This window comes from Eleutherodactylus coqui, chromosome 1 (assembly GCF_035609145.1).
Source record: "Eleutherodactylus coqui strain aEleCoq1 chromosome 1, aEleCoq1.hap1, whole genome shotgun sequence".
Taxonomy (NCBI): Eukaryota; Metazoa; Chordata; class Amphibia; order Anura; family Eleutherodactylidae; genus Eleutherodactylus; species Eleutherodactylus coqui.
Window position 1 is genome coordinate 531,705,536 of NC_089837.1, and position 18,675 is coordinate 531,724,210.

The window sequence follows — 18,675 nt, forward strand, 5'->3', positions numbered from 1 at the left end:
TTACAACCAACAGTCCACCACTCTCCACCCACTGGACACTGGAGATTATAACCAACAGTCCACCACTCTCCACCCACTGGACACTGGAGATTATAACCAACAGTCCACCACTCTCCACCCACTGGACACTGGAGATTATAACCAACAGTCCACCACTCTCCACCCACTGGACACTGGAGATTATAACCAACAGTCCACCCACTGAACACTGGAGATTATAACCAACAGTCCACCACTCTCAACCCACTGGACACTGGAGATTATAACCAACAGTCCACCCACTGGACACTGGAGATTGTAACCAACAGTCCACCACTCTCCACCCACTGGACACTGGAGATTATAACCAACAGTCCACCACTCTCAACCCACTGGACACTGGAGATTATAACCAACAGTCCACCACTCTCCACCCACTGGACACTGGAGATTATAACCAACAGTCCACCCACTGGACACTGGAGATTATAACCAACAGTCCACCCACTGGACACTGGAGATTATAACCAACAGTCCACCACTCTCCACCCACTGAACACTGGAGATTATAACCAACAGTCCGCCACTCTCCACCCATTGGACACCAGGGATGATAGCCAGCAATCCAACACTCTTCACCCACTGGACACTGGAGATTATAATTTATTACTAGTCAGACCTTTCTCCAAAAACAATGCCAACAAGAAGTTAAAGGCGTTGCTCAAGGTTAGAAAACATGTCTGCTTCCTAACAAACACAGCAGCACCCTTGTTTGTGGGTTGTGGGTGGTATTAGAGCTCAGCTTCTATTCACTTCAATGGAGTTGAGCTGCAACCCTATGGACAAGGATGGCGCTATAGAAGAAAGCAACCATGTTTTTCTAAACCTGGGCAAGCCCTTTAACTCCTTGTTGGCATTGTTTTTAGAGAAAGGATATTTGGGCGGTCTGACAAGTAGTAGGTTCTAATCTCCAGTGTCTGACCCCGGTTGGAGAGGAGAATGCCAACTACCTTGAGAACAGAGCCATGGAAGGTCCATATGTACTGGAGATGAGCGTTGAGGAGGGCCAGGCTGCATGGAACATACGAATCCCCCTGCTCGTGATCCCGACATCTAGAGAAGAAAGGTCCATGAGTAACGTGATGTGAGCCCCTCCTCATATAAGCCCCTCCCCTCATTGAGGCTCCTCCCTTCATTATGGGTGCAGCAGTTGCCTGTAATTCATAACTTACTGTAATGTCATCGTCTCTCCATGCACCGGCTTCCTACTGAACTGCTACTTAATCTAAGCAGCCAGAGCTGCAGTGTAAAGCATGGTGGAGAAGCAGAGCAGCAGTCTGAACGATGAGCCAGAGCTGCAGTGTAAAGCATGGTGGAGAAGCAGAGCAGCAGTCTGAACCATGAACTAGATGTATAACTCTCACCTACTTCAATGGACAATGCAGATAAGCTGGAGTCACTGATCATCACTACGTGGAGCGGAGATGAGAAGCCGCTGACAATTGTGACGATAAATGACAAGTGGGTGGAGCTAAATAATCTAATTAAAATTATGTGTGTGTCCCCCCCAGGGAAGAATGCTCACATCTACGCCCCTCCCACACGGAGGACCATCTCACCTCCTATAGAGCTCCATGATGATGGTGTAATTACTGCCAGACACCGAGCTGTTGATCCCCAGCCGACGGAGCGCTGACCTGGGGAGCGAGACGCCTTCCTCTACCAGGACCCCCAGATTGTAGAGACCCTGAAACAGAGGAGAGCCGTCAGCATCACCTGGCGGCCCCTCGTCATCAGGAGCGTCGCCGCCGTGCGTTCTGCGGCGGGTGCACATCGCGGTTTCATTGTCTGTTGAGCTTTTCATCTCAGGGTTACGTTTCGTTAGCGGAAAACCGTAACCGCACGAATCCGGCAGCGAACCGAGTCCAGAGCCGCAGACTTCGCACGTCATGTGACCTGGTCTGGCTTGTCAACATCATTTCGGAGGATTCATAGCGGGTCCATTCACTGCTTTAGTCAACAAGGGCGCAACAAACAATGGCGCGGCCGACAACAGCGCAGCTGACTAAGCGAGCAGCGAACGGATCCGCTGTGACATTCGGGGGATCATCAGGGACTCCTCAGATTGGTACCTGTGGGTCTCGCTGCAGCGCCGCCGCTGTGTACATCTCCACGGCCGCCGTCACGTTCCTTTTCCTCCTGACATGCGGCGTGTAGAACAGATCCCCCATCTTGAGCTGAGCTGCAGGAGGAGAAGAATGGAGGTGACAGCGCGCCGTACACAGATATGGTAATGTGATGCAACGCAGGATCAGAACATCTTCTACTGTACTCCACTCACCTCTAGAGCTGCATTTACAGTTTTAATGTGACATCATATATTCTGCTCTATTCACATCCAAAGCTGCATCCATACCCATGACTTCTACTGTACTCACCTCAAGATCTGCATTCATAATACTGTTACATCATGTCTTCCACTCCAATCACCTCTAGAGCTGTATTGACAATTCTAATGTCACACTGTGTCTTCTGCTCCATTCACCTCCAAAGCTGCATCCATAATTCTGCTGTCACATCAGCTCTTCTACTCACCTCTAGGGCTGCATTCACAATTCTAATGTTACATTGTCTTGTACTCTAGTTACAGCAAGAGCTGCATTTACAATCTTGCTGTTACATCAGGTTTTATTCTGTACTCCCCTCTAGAGCTGAATTCACAGTTCTAATACTGCTCCATTCACCTCCCAATCTGCATCCATAATCCTGCTGTCACATCAAGTTTTTTAATCCACTCACTTCTAGAGCTGCATTCACAATCATTGCAAACAGTCCCTAACAGCTTGGCCACTTCTCTATAATGTCTGCCCTGTGCCGCACCAGTAGGGGGCAGCAATGAGATGTCCTTCATCCAGATCAGCAGAATTGTGCCTGCAGCTCTGGAGGTGACTGGAGCATACAGCATGGTTTGGCGTGGAATCAGCACAGTATATGTAGTGGTTCTGTATACAGGCCACCCCGTCCCATTATGATCAGCGCACATGACAGACCTCACGGACTGCGCAGTCGCACCGTTACTCACCATACGCCCGCGGTCGGTCGCTGCGGGTCGAGAGGTTGTAGTATTTCCACACGCAGTCAATCTGCACAAAGCGGCTCACCAGCCCGTCCTGCGAACAACATGTCATCAGCGTCACATGTAACAGCCATCGCAGTCATTATCAGAGGGGCCGTGCAGTCCTATGTAAATAACCCTTCAGCCCTGTGCAAGGAAACCGCCTGTAATGTTCTAAGTCCTCACCATTGTAAGATCTCTGCTTCGCTGTCAGTGAATGGATACATCAATTTAGGGGCAATTTTGAGGGGTGCAGAGCTGATAGTTACCCCGAGCCCTGGTGCCCCGAGGGGCTCACAAGCAGCTCTATTACATAAGAAGACAATCAATCCCGACCCGCTCATACAGCTGGAGGATCGTTACAATGTATCAGTGAAGACGGCTTTGTGCTGCTGATGTCTTTAGGCCACCGAGGTTTGTCTGAGCTGATACACTGTAACAGACTTCTGGGACCCTCCCTCCTACATGGCCCACTTTGGCAAACTAAACTGCTGTATATAAGAGGCAGCTAGCTGTCGGGGTGGTCCTGCATTTGGGGGTCTTTCTCCATGGGAGTCTGCAGGATGTCATATACTCACAGGGTCGTCCTCACAGATAAATGCGGCATTGAACTGAGCGACCTCGAATCCGGCCTCCGCCGCCTCAAAATAATGGAGGAGAGCCACGGGCCTACGAGACAATAGTGGTAACAAAAGAAGCGATCAGGGAGGCGGAGCTTCATGCAAACACAATGATGAGAGTTTTAGTTCACCCAAACATCCTCACAACCCATAGCAGGGGGCAATGTGACCCAGAGAAGAGATACATGGGCAGAAGCAGTCGTGCTATATACAGTACTGGTAAACGGGATCTGAGATGGGGGGGGGGGGAGGGAAATCAGCGGACTACAAGCCACCTGATACAACAAAGTGATGATCCAACCAAACAAATGAGTATTGACAGCAGTTCTTATATCATTCACTAGAACCTCAGTCCCTGGTGGGCAGGAGTTTAATATCCACTGGATTGGTGTGGTTGCCCGGCATCAGTCATAGTGTTCAGTGTCGCATCATTTGTCCCTACTGTCTTGTGGCTCGGTTTTTCTGTCCCTGGGGTCTTGTGGCTCGGCTTCTCTGTCCCTGGGGTCTTGTGGCTCGGCTTCTCTGTCCCTGGGGTCTTGTGGCTCGGCTTCTCTGTCCCTGGGGTCTTGTGGCTCGGCTTCTCTGTCCCTGGGGTCTTGTGGCTCGGCTTCTCTGCCCCTGGGGTCTTGTGGCTCGGCTTCTCTGCCCCTGGGGTCTTGTGGCTCGGCTTCTCTGCCCCTGGGGTCTTGTGGCTCGGCTTCTCTGCCCCTGGGGTCTTGTGGCTCGGCTTCTCTGCCCCTCGGGTCTTGTGGCTCGGCTTCTCTGCCCCTGGGGTCTTGTGGCTCGGCTTCTCTGCCCCTGGGGTCTTGTGGCTCGGCTTCTCTGCCCCTGGGGTCTTGTGGCTCGGCTTCTCTGCCCCTGGGGTCTTGTGGCTCGGCTTCTCTGCCCCTGGGGTCTTGTGGCTCGGCTTCTCTGCCCCTGGGGTCTTGTGGCTCGGCTTCTCTGCCCCTGCGGACTTGTGGCTCGGCTTCTCTGCCCCTGCGGACTTGTGGCTCGGCTTCTCTGCCCCTGCGGACTTGTGGCTCGGCTTCTCTGCCCCTGGGGTCTTGTGGCTCGGCTTCTCTGTCCCTGGGGTCTTGTGGCTCGGCTTCTCTGTCCCTGGGGTCTTGTGGCTCGGCTTCTCTGCCCCTGGGGTCTTGTGGCTCGGCTTCTCTGCCCCTGGGGTCTTGTGGCTCGGCTTCTCTGCCCCTGGGGTCTTGTGGCTCGGCTTCTCTGCCCCTGGGGTCTTGTGGCTCGGCTTCTCTGCCCCTGGGGTCTTGTGGCTCGGCTTCTCTGCCCCTGGGGTCTTGTGGCTCGGCTTCTCTGCCCCTGGGGTCTTGTGGCTCAGCTTCTCTGCCCCTGGGGTCTTGTGGCTCGGCTTCTCTGCCCCTGGGGTCTTGTGGCTCGGCTTCTCTGCCCCTGGGGTCTTGTGGCTCGGCTTCTCTGCCCCTGGGGTCTTGTGGCTCGGCTTCTCTGCCCCTGCGGACTTGTGGCTCGGCTTCTCTGCCCCTGCGGACTTGTGGCTCGGCTTCTCTGCCCCTGCGGACTTGTGGCTCGGCTTCTCTGCCCCTGGGGACTTGTGGCTCGGCTTCTCTGCCCCTGGGGTCTCGTGGCTCGGCTTCTCTGCCCCTGGGGTCTCGTTGCTCGGCTTCTCTGCCCCTGGGGTCTCGTTGCTCGGCTTCTCTGCCCCTGGGGTCTCGTTGCTCGGCTTCTCTGCCCCTGGGGTCTTGGGGCGTGGTTTCTCTGTCCCTGGGGTCTTGGGGCATGGTTTCTCTGTCCCTGGGGTCTTGGGGCATGGTTTCTCTGTCCCTGGGGTCTTGGGGCTTGGTTTCTCTGTCCCTGGGGTCTTGTGGTTTGGTTTCTCTGTCCCTGGGGTCTTGTGGTTTGGTTTCTCTGTCCCTGGGGTCTTGTGGTTTGGTTTCTCTGTCCCTGGGGTCTTGTGGTTTGGCTTCTCTGTCCCCGGGGTCTTGTGGCTTGGTTTTTCTGTCCCTCAGGTCTTGTAGCTTGGTTTCTCTGTCCCTGGGGTCTTGTAGCTTGGTTTCTCTGTCCCTGGGGTCTTGTAGCTTGGTTTCTCTGTCCCTGGGGTCTTGTAGCTTGGTTTCTCTGTCCCTGGGGTCTCGTGACTCGGTTTCTCTGTCCCTGGGGTCTCGTGACTCGGTTTCTCTGTCCCTGGGGTTTCGTGACTCGGTTTCTCTGTCCCTGGGGTCTCGTGACTCGGTTTCTCTGTCCCTGGGGTCTCGTGACTCGGTTTCTCTGTCCCTGGGGTCTCGTGACTCGGTTTCTCTGTCCCTGGGGTCTCGTGACTCGGTTTCTCTGTCCCTGGGGTCTCGTGACTCGGTTTCTCTGTCCCTGGGGTCTCGTGACTCGGTTTCTCTGTCCCTGGGGTCTCGTGACTCGGTTTCTCTGTCCCTGGGGTCTCGTGACTCGGTTTCTCTGTCCCTGGGGTCTCGTGACTCGGTTTCTCTGTCCCTGGGGTCTCGTGACTCGGTTTCTCTGTCCCTGGGGTCTCGTGACTCGGTTTCTCTGTCCCTGGGGTCTCGTGACTCGGTTTCTCTGTCCCTGGGGTCTCGTGACTCGGTTTCTCTGTCCCTGGGGTCTCGTGACTCGGTTTCTCGGTCCCTGGGGTCTCGTGACTCGGTTTCTCGGTCCCTGGGGTCTCGTGACTCGGTTTCTCTGTCCCTGGGGTCTCGTGACTCGGTTTCTCTGCCCCTGGGGTCTTGTGGCTTGGTTTCTCTGCCCCTGGGGTCTTGTGGCTTGGTTTCTCTGCCCCTGGGGTCTTGTGGCTTGGTTTCTCTGTCCCCGAGGTCTTGTGTCTTGGTTTCTCTGTCCCTGGGGTCTTGTGGTTTGATTCCTCCAACCTTCATGTCTTACTGTACCCTTCTTCAATCCCTGTATATATACACACAATAGTTCAGACAGCGCCAATGGATATTGAGCAGGCTCCCCAATGTGCTTTTCTCCAATCCTCCGTGAAGGAGGAGAGCTGCAATGACAATAAAGGGGGGACTCTCGCCAGGAGAGTGGACCCCCAAAAAGAAAACAAATTGCTTTTCGCGATTTCCATCGGCGACTGAGAGGACTTTGAGGAGTCAGCACACAGAGGAGGGGGCTTCTTGTTCTATACACCCCCCTCCTTCCGAGTAAGTGCCATTCTATTCTGTTTTACATGCTTTCCGTCCCTTACGGGATGGACAGTTTTTACATCTTGCTTGTCCCAATTGCTTCTTCCACGAGCGCATAACTTTTTTACTTAAAACCTACTTCTTCAATCCCTGGTGTCTTGTGGCTTGGTTTCTCTGTCCCTGGGGTCTGGTGGCTTGGTTTCTCTGTCCCTTGGGTCTTGTGGCTTGGTTTCTCCGTCCCTGGGGTCTCGTGGCTTGGTTTCTCGGTCCCTGGGGTCTCGTGGCTTGGTTTCTCGGTCCCTGGGGTCTCGTGGCTCGGTTTCTCTGTCCCTTGGGTCTCGTGGCTCGGCTTCTCTGTCCCTGGGGTCTTGTGGCTCGGCTGCTCTGTCCCTGGGGTCTTGTGGCTCGGCTGCTCTGTCCCTGGGGTCTTGTGGCTCGGCTGCTCTGTCCCTGGGGTCTTGTGGCTCGGCTTCTCTGTCACTGGGGTCTTGTGGCTCGGCTTCTCTGTCCCTGGGGTCTTGTGGCTCGGTTTCTCTGTCCCTGGGGTCTTGCGGTTTTTATTTTCTCTGCTTGGTTTGAAGTTTGATGCCCACTGCGTCAGGCATCTTTATATCTTCTGAGCCCCTGATGTTTACTCACTAACCCCACGGTGCAGCTCCTGGTGCTCCATCCTTGGTGCCCCTCTGCCCCCTATGTGGAGACTTCTCACTGCTCCCTTCTTTGCCCCCACCTTACCTGTCCCAGACCTTTGTATGAAAGCTCAATGCAGATAGGAGAGGAGGAGCAGCAGTCACCGTACAGCCGCTTCCTCCGTGGGACTGGCAGGCGGCAGCTTATCACTGACATCCTAATGTCAGACCTGATTATACGTTCAGCTTATTTCTAAACAACGCCAATTATTAGCCCATCGCATCCATCATGGCACCTATATAAACGGAAGCCGCAATACCAGTGCGAACAGAGTCTAACGTGAAGGAAACACTGGAAGGATTCTCACCAGGCGTTTTGGAGGTAACTATCCAGTGCTTTGCGCAGTTTGGCCCCCAGGTACCCGTTCTGTTCTCCGGCCCATTTAGTCCACCTGATGGAAGAAATGGGGAATCAGCTAGAGAATGACCCGTGTCCCCGAGAATATTACCTCACAGTTGGTGCAGAACCTGGAGGTCATTCTCACATAGTCATCCTTATTCTATTCAATGAGAATGTCCTGGAGTAAACCTGGCTATTCTCTTCCAGCCAATCACAGCAGAGAAATCTGCAAACTCACCTGCAGGTCAGCCAATCAGAGCAGGAGAAGCAGCTAGTTCTTCGCTCCAATTGACATGGGTAATAAGAATGATCAGGGTGACCCGGTCATTCTCACTCTGTTCCCTGCTCCTCATGGCACTAGGCTTGCCACCCGGCTAGTAAGTCACCATCCCCACAGTAATTAAGTCCACAGCCCGGACCCAGTATTTATTTTCTACCGGTCAGGTTATTGGCCACTCAAAAATAATTGTCAACTGCCAGGCAGCTGGGCAGCAACCGGACAGCATCAAGAATTTAACTCACTCTGTCTGTAGCTCCACTCTGGCAGCCGTTGCTGCGGTCATCAGACTGTGACCCCTGACCACTACAACCCCCCTGGCATCTGCGTTCCTGTACGCAGACACTGTCACAATGCAAATGCTGAGAGGTCAAGAGTCACAGTCTGATGATAGTAGCCACCGCCAGAGCCGAGATACACAAGGAGTTAAATGCTTGATGTTGTCAGGTTGCTGCCCAGCTGGAGGTCCACTAAGGGGACACTATTACTACTAATGAGGGCCAATAAGAATACCAGGGCCACTAAGGGAGACACTGCTACTACTGGGACCATTAACAGGGTAAATATTACTACTGGAGCCACTGTGAGGATTAATACTGGGGCCACTAAGGGGGACACTGTTAATGATCGGGGGAAAAAGGGGGGGTCATTATTACTACTGGGACCACTAATGGAATCACTACTACTTCTAGGACCACTATGGGGGTCACTATTACTACTGGGGCCACTATGGGGTACAGTTATTATTGGGGGCCACTAATGGGGTCACTATTACTTATAGGGCTACTATGTGGGTCACTTATTACTGGGGCCATTAGGAGGGTCACTGTTACTACTGGGGCCCCTATAGGGGACACTATTACTATTGGGGCCGCTATGGAGCTCACGGTTACTACTTGTGCCACTTAACTTGGCAGGTATTTTTTTGTAACCCTGTGTGTCACCTTAAAGGGTTATTCTGGGACTTTAACTACCGATTACCTGTCCTCAGGATAAGTCATCAATAGTTGATTGGCGGCGGTCCACCACTCGGGATCCCTGCCAATCAGCTGACCATTTGGCCCACTGTCAGTGCAGTGCGACGGACATATTCGTAGGTGGTCAGCATTAGAAGTGTAATAACTGGTTTCACTCCCATTGAAATGAATGGGCATGAGGTCTCCTAATACACTCCCAGGTCCTCGGGGAGCCGGGCGTCACCATGACGTAAGGGACTCTGCACCCCTATCAAATTCTACTTACATCACCGCATCATACGGCTGCCGATCCACGACCCCCGGAAGACCCTCTATCCAGAAGGAGGAGACGTGCGCGGCTGCATCAATGTGCCCGCGGCGAGCCGAGCGCAGGTAATAATAGTAAGCTGCAGACTGAGGAAAGTATAATCAACAGCGAGCAAAGCCGGAAAATCCTGAATGTTCCAACAAGTCCCACACACAATGCTGAGCGGCTGCTGCACCGTCCAAAGGGTCGTCTACAGGAGCCTCACTGAGCTAACCTACAGGAAAAGCAGGGATTCAGATGCAAATGAAGGGGACTGAGCCTGCAGTAACATTAGGGACCACTGCACAGTGTACGGAGGTAGCGCTGGACTGCAAAACTCCAGGAAACCGCTGATCAGTGGGGCGTCACAGGCCAGACCCCCAATCCGATGCTGATGACCCATTGTAAGAATAGGTCATCAATAGGAAAAGCCTGGAAAACCCCATATAATATTAATCTACTAGTACCACTCTGCTTAGAAACACTGCACTAGACATAACATTGAATGGTAGTGCTCAGTGTCAGGCAGCTGCTGCAAAAGCTAATGCAATACTATCATGATAAAAAAAGTACATATGACATTCTGCCATTCTCTACATCAGGGAGAGTACAGAGGTGTCATCGATGGCGGGAAGCTCATCTCTGTTCCTACAAATGTTCCCTACTTATTCCTCTCCACTACTGGGACTTCATAGGAGACGAGACATCAGAGAGTCACTCACATGGTTCTTGGGTTTCCCGGGGATCAGTCCATTATCGTTTAAGATTCCCAGGTTGAACGGAGCGTCAGCATTTCCAAGTTTATCGGCCCGCTCCCAGAGCTCCACGGCTTTCTTGTAGTCCTTCTTGTGATGCTCGTAATACCAACCGAGACTGTTGAGCGCCGGAACAAAGTCCTGCCATAAAGAAGAGTCACCGAAACATCTAAGTACATCCCACAGCGGACACGCGGTCATCTCTACACTCCACCGTACAGGTGGGACTATTGTCACCAGGAACCACAGATTTCAACCACTTGTGGCCGTCAGTCAGGGACGCCCTTGTGGCCGTCAGTCAGGGACGCACTTGTGGTTGTCAGTCAGGGACGCACTTGTGGTCGTCAGTCAGGGACGCACTTGTGGTCGTCAGTCAGGGACGCACTTGTGGCCGTCAGTCAGGGGCGCACCTGTGGCCGTCACTCAGGGACACACTTGTGGTCGTCAGTCAGGGACGCACTTGTGGTCGTCAGCTGCAGCTGTTGGAAAGTTGTTTGCACCAAACCAGGGATGGACAGCCCACCAATGTAAGCCCCGCCCAGGTGATTTAACGGCGTAAGTAAACTATGTGCCGGTATAAGTGCAACAAATGTACTAAGAGGTGCAAGTCTTAGAATACTGAAACCTACAAGAGCCGGAAGAGGTTTACGTATAATTCGCTAAGTTATAATAACCCTGACGAGCAGCGGCTCCCCTCCCCCTCTTAGAAAAGTATAACTTGTGACTTATGTATGCCAGAAAACTGGCGAAGCGAATGATCTACGGTCACTACATCATCGCTGGCTGCGGGTCCATTTCAATTTAGCTTGCCGTGTAGAAGGACCTTTAGGTAGGAGAACTAGGGTTGGTTGCCTGGTTGACTGGCTCTTTGGTTGATTGGCTGGTTTTTCATGGCTTAGTTGGTTTGCTGGTCAGCTGTTGGGTGAGCTGGTTGGTTTGCTATTTGGTGGGTTGGTTAGTGGGCTGGCTGTTTGGTTAGTTAGTTGGTTGAGCTGGATGATTGACTGGCTGTTCTATGGCTTAGTTGGTTGGCTGGTCAGCTGTTGGGTGAGCTGGTTGGTTTGCTATTTGGTGGGTGGGTTAGTGGGCTGGCTGTTTGGTTAGTTAGTTGGTTGCTGTTGGTTGAGCTGGATGATTGACTGGCTGTTCTATGGCTTAGTTGGTTGGCTGGTCAGCTGTTGGGTGAGCTGGTTGGTTTGCTATTTGGTGGGTTGGTTAGTGGGCTGGCTGTTTGGTTAGTTGGTTGGTTGAGGTGGATGATTGGCTGGTTTTTCATGGCTTAGTTGGTTGGCTGGTCAGCTGTTGGGTGAGCTGGTTGGTTTGCTATTTGGTGGGTTGGTTAGTGGGCTGGCTGTTTGGTTAGTTGGTTGGTTGAGGTGGATGATTGGCTGGTTTTTCATGGCTTAGTTGGTTGGCTGGTCAGCTGTTGGGTGAGCTGCTTGGTTTGCTATTTGGTGGGTTGGTCAGTGGGCTGGCTGTTTGGTTAGTTGGTTGGTTGAGCTGGATGATTGACTAGCTGTTCTATGGCTTAGTTGGTTAGCTGGTCAGCTGTTGGGTGAGCTGGTGGGTTGGCTGGCTGACTGACTGGTTAGTTACTCAGATCTTAGATCCAATGACGATCAACTTATCAACTTTAACCTTTCAGAGGCCAAATGTAGTAATTGCACATCCAAAAGATCAACACGAGACGCCTCAACATATACGGTATATAAGGGATTATCAGGAAGATTGTAGCACCGGTGAAGGAGGAAGCAGCTGACTCCATTGTGTTTAAGTGAAAGCCAATAGAACTGCAGGAAGCGGTCAGTAGATGTGACCATTATGGTAAACCATTAGAGATAAGCAAATCTTCAGTCACTCCACCATATTACAGACCCATATATGTAACCCATATGCTAAATGTACAATGTACTGGGAGGAAGCCTCTCACCATATCCGCTGCCTTCCTCAGGAACTCTAGCGCCTTCTGGATGTCTTGCTTCACTCCTTGACCCTGCAACAAAAGCCCAGAAGAACTCAATGGAGGAAGAAAAGAAAAATGCAGAAATATAGTGACTTATACGCTAGTACTATCTTGGAGCCATTTGGCTATGAGATTATTGTGTGGCAGTATTGTTTAGACACTATAATGTAGTAATATAGGTGTCAGGTTGTGCTCCTGGGACCTGTAGTTCTACTTCCACAGGTGTGGGATGTTTGAGCTGGCTGGGTTTGGAGTTTCTCCAGCCCATCCCTACTGGTCTGCTGCTCACATATATCAGCCCCTCAGCTGGAGGATGCTGGTTCCCCACTACCCTGGTGTTCGCAGTAAAGGATGTTGTTGTGTAGCTGTGCACAGCGACATGTTCTGAGTGTCTGTGCAGGCGGCCGGACATGGGAGGTGAACAGTCCTGTTCTGTGTGGTATGTAATCCCTGGTGTGGTGTGAACGGTGTCCTGTGCTGCTTGGACCGTTTACCATCTAGGGTGAGGTAGGTCTCTAGGTTCCAGCTTGAGGCCGTCCCTACTAGGACGATCGCCCCGCTTGCAGGCAAGTTTCCTAGGGTTAGTTGTCTTGTTAGAGTAGTAACCCGCGAGACAACGAGGACCCTTGTTGCAGGTCATAGGCTTAAGTATCTTGGCCAAAACATGAACCAATCCCTCATACCTAATCCATTCCATCTGTGTGTGTGTGCAGGTATGCAGGGGTGTTTGGGGTGTTTGTCAGTCGTTACATTGTGTCTGTGTTACCATACAGTGCGGCATGGGGTCCCGCGGTCGGCGCACGTCGCTCTGGCGTCAGCTCCAGCAGCCTGGAGCCCTGTGTCGAGGTCATCCCAGCAGCTTACGTTGGCCAGTGGGCGGCGGCGTGGGCGTGCCCGCCCGTAGGGTGCCGCCCGCACTCCTCTGTGCTTCTTATACAGCAGTGGGTGGAGTTGCCTCCTCCCACTCTCCGCCCCTGGGCGGAACCTTGTGGTTAAAAGACTGGCAGTGAAGTGAGCTCACTGCCAGTTATTGGTTCTGCATGCACCTAGCCAGTCTGTCTGCGGTTCTCCTCAGCCAGTCCCTAGTTGTCGGTCAGCTCCCTCTGGTCCCCTGTTATTCAGTCTGTTTTAGTTGGTTCTGTTTGCCTCTAATCTAGTCTGGCCCAGTCAGTACTAGTTGCTATCCAGCACCCTGCCAGTTTGCCTGTGAGTTCCATCTCCAGCCTTGTCAGTTTTGTTGGTCTGATTCATCTGCCTCCTCTGTCGGCACTCTGTTTCCCCCATTAGGTAGTTTCCTTCTTGTCAGCCGCCAGGTCCCTAGCCAGGGCAGGGACCGCCGTCCAGTTGTCCGCCTGGGGTTAGCCAGGGCCGAGGCAAGTAGGCAGGGACAGTGGGGGTGCGGGAGATCAGGGCACTCCAACTGGCGCTCGGGGGGCAGAGTGCCGTAACATAATAACTGGCCCTTAAAATACTGTTTTTCTTTTCATGGCGGCGATCAGCGCCCTCGCAAACCAGCTGCAAGACCTGGTGCCGGTGATCCGGGATTTGTCAGCTCGCATGGTGGCCCAGGAGCAGTGGGCATTGTCGCAGGAGCAGAATGCCGTTACCAGTCCCGAACCCAAGTGCCCTCTTCCCGAGGTGTTCTCTGGGGAGAGGAACAAGTTTTTTGTTTTTCAACAGGCGTGTCACCTGTTTTTTCGGATGCGTCCCCGCTCTTCCGGCTCGGAGGTCCAGAGGGTCGGGCTCATAATGTCCCTGCTGCGGGGCTCTGCCCAGACTTGGGCCTTTTCCATTCCCGAGGGTTCCCCCTCCCTGCATTCGGTGGACTCCTTTTTTCAGGAACTTGGGGGCATCTTCGATGAACCGGACAGAGTGGGGTTGGCGGTTTCTCGGTTGCTGGCGCTGCATCAGGGGTCGCTTTGTGTGGAGGATTATTGCTCCAATTTCAGACGCTATGCGGGTGATACTGCATGGAACGATAGTGCCCTGAAAGACGTTTTTATGCAAGGTCTCTCAGACGCGGTCAAAGAACTGTTGATCTCCCATCCCGTTCCCGGGTCCTTAAAGGAGGCTATGGAGTTAGCAGTGAAGGCAGATAGGAGGCTCAGGGCTGGGAAGCAAGATAGACCGACCCATAGAGTCAGGGAGGTCATTTGTCCTGTTCCCTCCCCGTCCGTACCAGTCTCTGTTCCCGAACCTATGGAACTGGACCCGCTGGACCCCAAGGAGCGACGCCGGATTCGGTTATTACATAATCTCTGTCTCTACTGCGGGAAAGCTGGACATCGGGTGATAACTTGCCCCTGGAGGCCTCAGCGTCCACAGTCTGAATCGGCAGAAAGACTTCCAGTCCTAGGCGACTGCAGGGAGAGTCGCCTAGGACCTCAGGTACGTCCTAGACTTCTGATACCATGCCAGGTTAGATTCCGGAACTTCTCCTGCCCAGGGCAGGCGTTTATTGATTCCGGAGCAGCTGCTAACCTGATAAGCATGCGTCTCGTTGAGCCCCTGAGGGCTGAATTTGTGGCGCTGAAGACGCCAATTCGTTTTGCTAGCATTGATGCTACTCCTCTTGCTTCGGGCTTGGTACGATGGAGGACCCCAGTGTTACAACTCATGGTGGGGGGTCGCCATTCGGAAGGTCTATCATTCCTGGTGATGGAGAAAATGTCGGTAGACATGGTACTAGGGATGCCGTGGCTGGCGTTGCACAACCCCCAATTCGATTGGGCCACTGGGGAGCTAACCCAGTGGGGGCCGTCCTGCCATAGCCATCGTGCTCCCCCTCCCCCCTGCTCAGTCGAACAGAAGGGGTACCGGTCCTCTGGAAATCGCAAAAGGAGGGGTCGCACGGGGTGCCATAAGTCTTTGTCGAAACCTGTTGTCTCTTCGGTGATGCCCACCTCCGGTCCCCCGCCGCCCACCCTGGTCTGTGATGAAGTTGAACACGAGGCTCAGGAGATCCCGGATTCTTGCCGGGGTCCAGGAACCGTACAATATTTGGGGGCCCGGAAGCGTTTTTTGGAGTATGATAGCTCAGATGACAGTGATTTTAAAGTTAGAGATGCCTCAGATTTTGAAGGCAGCGTCATTGGTAGCGAGGATGGGTCAAAAGACAGTGGCGAATGGTTGGACATTGACTCGGAAGACGACCTGAAACATGACGATATGTCAACGGTTGGCCCTGAAGGAAATGGGGCAGCCACAGACTACCGAAGTCATGGACCTGAGGATCAGTCCATGGTGTCCGCTCAGGAGGGTCACATTCTCGGGTTGGTACAGCGTTTTCACAGCCTTTGCCTGGATAAGCCTGGCCGAGTTTCCGGGGGCCCGGAGGTCCCCCGTCAGAGGGGGGGTAATGTTACCATACAGTGCGGCATGGGGTCCCGCGGTCGGCGCGCGTCGCTCCGGCGTCGGCTCCAGCAGCCTGGAGCCCTGTGTCGAGGTCATCCCAGCAGCTTCGGTTGGCCAGTGGGCGGCGGCGTGGGCGTGCCCGCCCGTAGGGTGCCGCCCGCACTCCTCTGTGCTTCTTATACAGCAGTGGGTGGAGTTGCCTCCTCCCACTCTCCGCCCCTGGGCGGAACCTTGTGGTTAAAAGACTGGCAGTGAACTGAGCTCACTGCCAGTTACTGGTTCTGCATGCACCTAGCCAGTCTGTCTGCGGTTCTCCTCAGTCAGTCCCTAGTTGCCGGTCAGCTCCCTCTGGTCCCCTATTACTCTGTCTGTTTTTGTTGGTTCTGTTTGCCTCTAATCTAGTCTGGCCCAGTCAGCACTAGTTGCTATCCAGCACCCTGCCAGTTTGCCTGTGAGTTCCACCTCCAGCCTTGTCAGTTTTGTTGGTCTGATTCATCTGCCTCCCCTGTCGGCACTCTGTTCCCCCCATTAGGTAGGTTCCTGCTTGTCAGTCGCCAGGTCCCTAGCCAGGGCAGGGACCGCCGTCCAGTTGTCCGCCTGGGGTTAGCCAGGGCCGAGGCAAGTAGGCAGGGACAGTGGGGGTGCGGGAGATCAGGGCACCCCAACTGGCGCTCTGGGGGGCAGAGTGCCGTAACAGTCTGCCCGTGAGTTGAGTTCCCAGTTCACTTGCTTTTGGTGTTCCGTGTGTGCAGTTCTCTCGTTCACGGAGGAACTAGATGCAAGAGATGTAACAATGTGTCAGTTTTATGTTGGCACTGCAGTACGTGGCATTGTTACTTGGCTCTGTATGGTGGTATTCTTTGTTGGACGCCATATGTCAGTCTTGTATGGGCAGCTTATGCCATTACTATTTGGAACTGTATTATATTACTAGACACCATATTGTGCTGCTGCTAGGACATTATACTGCAGTATTATGTTGGCACTATGCGGTACTGTGATTGGCAATGTACGGTGATACTATATTATAGTGTTCTTAGGGTATCATAGGTCAGTATGTTGGCACTATATGGTCCTATTAATTGGCACTGTGGGTGTTACCATATTGTAGCATTATTACGGCACGGTAGGTCAGTATTATCTTGGCACTTTATGGTCCTATTAATTGGCACTGTGGGTGTTACCATATTGTAGCATTATTACGGCACGGTAGGTCAGTATTATGTTGGCACTATATGGTACTATGATTGGCAATGTATGGTGATACTATATTATAGTGTTATTATGGCACGGTAGGTCAGTATTATCTTGGCACTATATGGTACTATTAATTGGCACTGTAGGTGTTACCATTCAGGCACCATATTGTAGCATTATTACGGCCCGGTAGGTCAGTATTATGATTAGCACAATATGGTGGCATTATTTAGGTCCTCATACAGCACTATTTTAGGGGAGAAGTATCAGACTATATTTCTCTTGTACCAGGAGGGGGCGCTCACGCTTTGACAGGAGCGTTCAGAGTCCTCGATCACATCGTGCATCCAGTCACCAGGAGTCATACCTACTCTGCAGCAGGTAAGGACCTTCTCCCCGTGTTTCGGCTCCCATAGGGCTCACGTCCGGGGATTTGCTTGTTAATAGTATTGATGATATTGCAGACAGTACTTGGCAGCAGAGCTTGCACTCACCCTCAGTAGCACTATGCCGTAGTCGTACATCATCACGGGGTCTTTCATCTGCATGGCCCCCTTCTGGTAGATCTTCGCTGCAGCCTCAGGGTTGGGGGTGATCCCCTGCTGACCCCAGAAGAGCATCCGGCTGACGGCTTGCTGATAGTAAAGAAGCGAGTGTCAGCGTGTGCCGCCATACACGTGTCACCCTGCGGGCACCGTGCCAGCCAGACACACTCATTAGCCTTTTAATTACTGGCTGAGTACACAAACATCCTCTAAGTCTACACCGAGCTGCCAAATGAGCTTGTATCGCCCCATATATCATCTCCAACATCCACCGATGACACCGCGCCGCACCCGGCTGTCCGCATCCCCGCAGGAGGGGGAGTACACACAATGCCATGTGTCACACGCAGGTGCGATGTTGTTTCACGCCGCTCGCTGCACCAGAATGAAATCAAACTGGCGGGGAAGAAAATGACGTAACAATGTGAAGAAAATGGCGCAAAGTTTGAACTATTATATTATCTGATACACTTTTGCCATTTTTATCCCAGAGACATTGGAGGTAACTGCACTGTAATCACTATCACTATGAAGAGCTGGTAACTGACTATGCTATCATTATGAAAGGGTGACCATTGCGCAGTATGACTGGGAGGAGCTATAAAGGGCGTGGCTTACTGCAGAAGGGGCGTGTCCTAGATTTTTGTCACAGTGTGCTAGGCGTACCACAGGATTTTGCGCTGGCGCCAGTAAACATCAGGGTGCTCTATTACAATCAGCTGCTCCATCCTCTGGGCAGCTTAGTCTGATGTCACTATACATTATCACTCAGAACAGAGAACCTCAGAATTTCATTGTCTCCACCCTATTTTCTTCTACCAGCAGTACCTAAGCTGAGGACACCCCGAAACCCACCATATCCCTCCACTACCAGTACCTGAGCTGAGGATACCCCATATCCCCACCATATCCCCCCCACTACCAGTACCTAAGCTGAGGAGACCCCGAAACCCACCATATCCCCCCACTACCAGTACCTGAGGATACCTCATATCCCCACCATATCCCCTTACTACCAGTACTTGAGCTGAGGAGACCCCGAAACCCACCATATCCCCCCCACTACCAGTACCTGAGGATACCTCATATCCCCACCATATCCCCTTACTACCAGTACTTGAGCTGAGGAGACCTCGATCTCTGCCATATCCCCCCCACTACCAGTACCTTAGCTGAGGACACACCGATCCTCACCATATCCCCCCACTGCCAGTACTGGAGCTGAGAACACCCCATATCCCCATCATATCCCCCCACTACCAGTACCTGAGCTGAGGACACCCCATATCCCCACCATATCACCCCACTACCAGTACCTAAGCTGAGGACACCCCGAAACCCACCATATCCCCCCACTACCAGTACCTGAGCGGACGATACCCCATATCCCCACTTACTACCAGTACCTGAGCTGAGGAGACCCCGATCCTCACCATATTCCCCCACTACCAGTACCTGAGCTGAGGACACACCGATC

General features: G+C 52.8%; 1 protein-coding gene across 1 annotated transcript in view; it reads right to left on the reverse strand.

Moving 5' to 3' along the window:
- The window catches only part of LOC136591381 (protein sel-1 homolog 3-like), a 49,332-nt gene that overhangs the window by 1,076 nt on the left and 29,581 nt on the right, over window positions 1-18,675 (reverse strand). The window contains exons 14-23 of the mRNA XM_066588516.1: window positions 17,148-17,288; window positions 12,070-12,132; window positions 10,107-10,280; window positions 9,364-9,491; window positions 7,813-7,896; window positions 3,673-3,763; window positions 3,062-3,149; window positions 2,112-2,221; window positions 1,599-1,726; window positions 990-1,092 (exon numbers count right to left, since the gene is read on the reverse strand). Coding sequence (XP_066444613.1) covers window positions 990-1,092; window positions 1,599-1,726; window positions 2,112-2,221; window positions 3,062-3,149; window positions 3,673-3,763; window positions 7,813-7,896; window positions 9,364-9,491; window positions 10,107-10,280; window positions 12,070-12,132; window positions 17,148-17,288 — 1,110 coding nt within the window. The remainder of the gene's footprint in view (window positions 1-989; window positions 1,093-1,598; window positions 1,727-2,111; window positions 2,222-3,061; window positions 3,150-3,672; window positions 3,764-7,812; window positions 7,897-9,363; window positions 9,492-10,106; window positions 10,281-12,069; window positions 12,133-17,147; window positions 17,289-18,675) is intronic.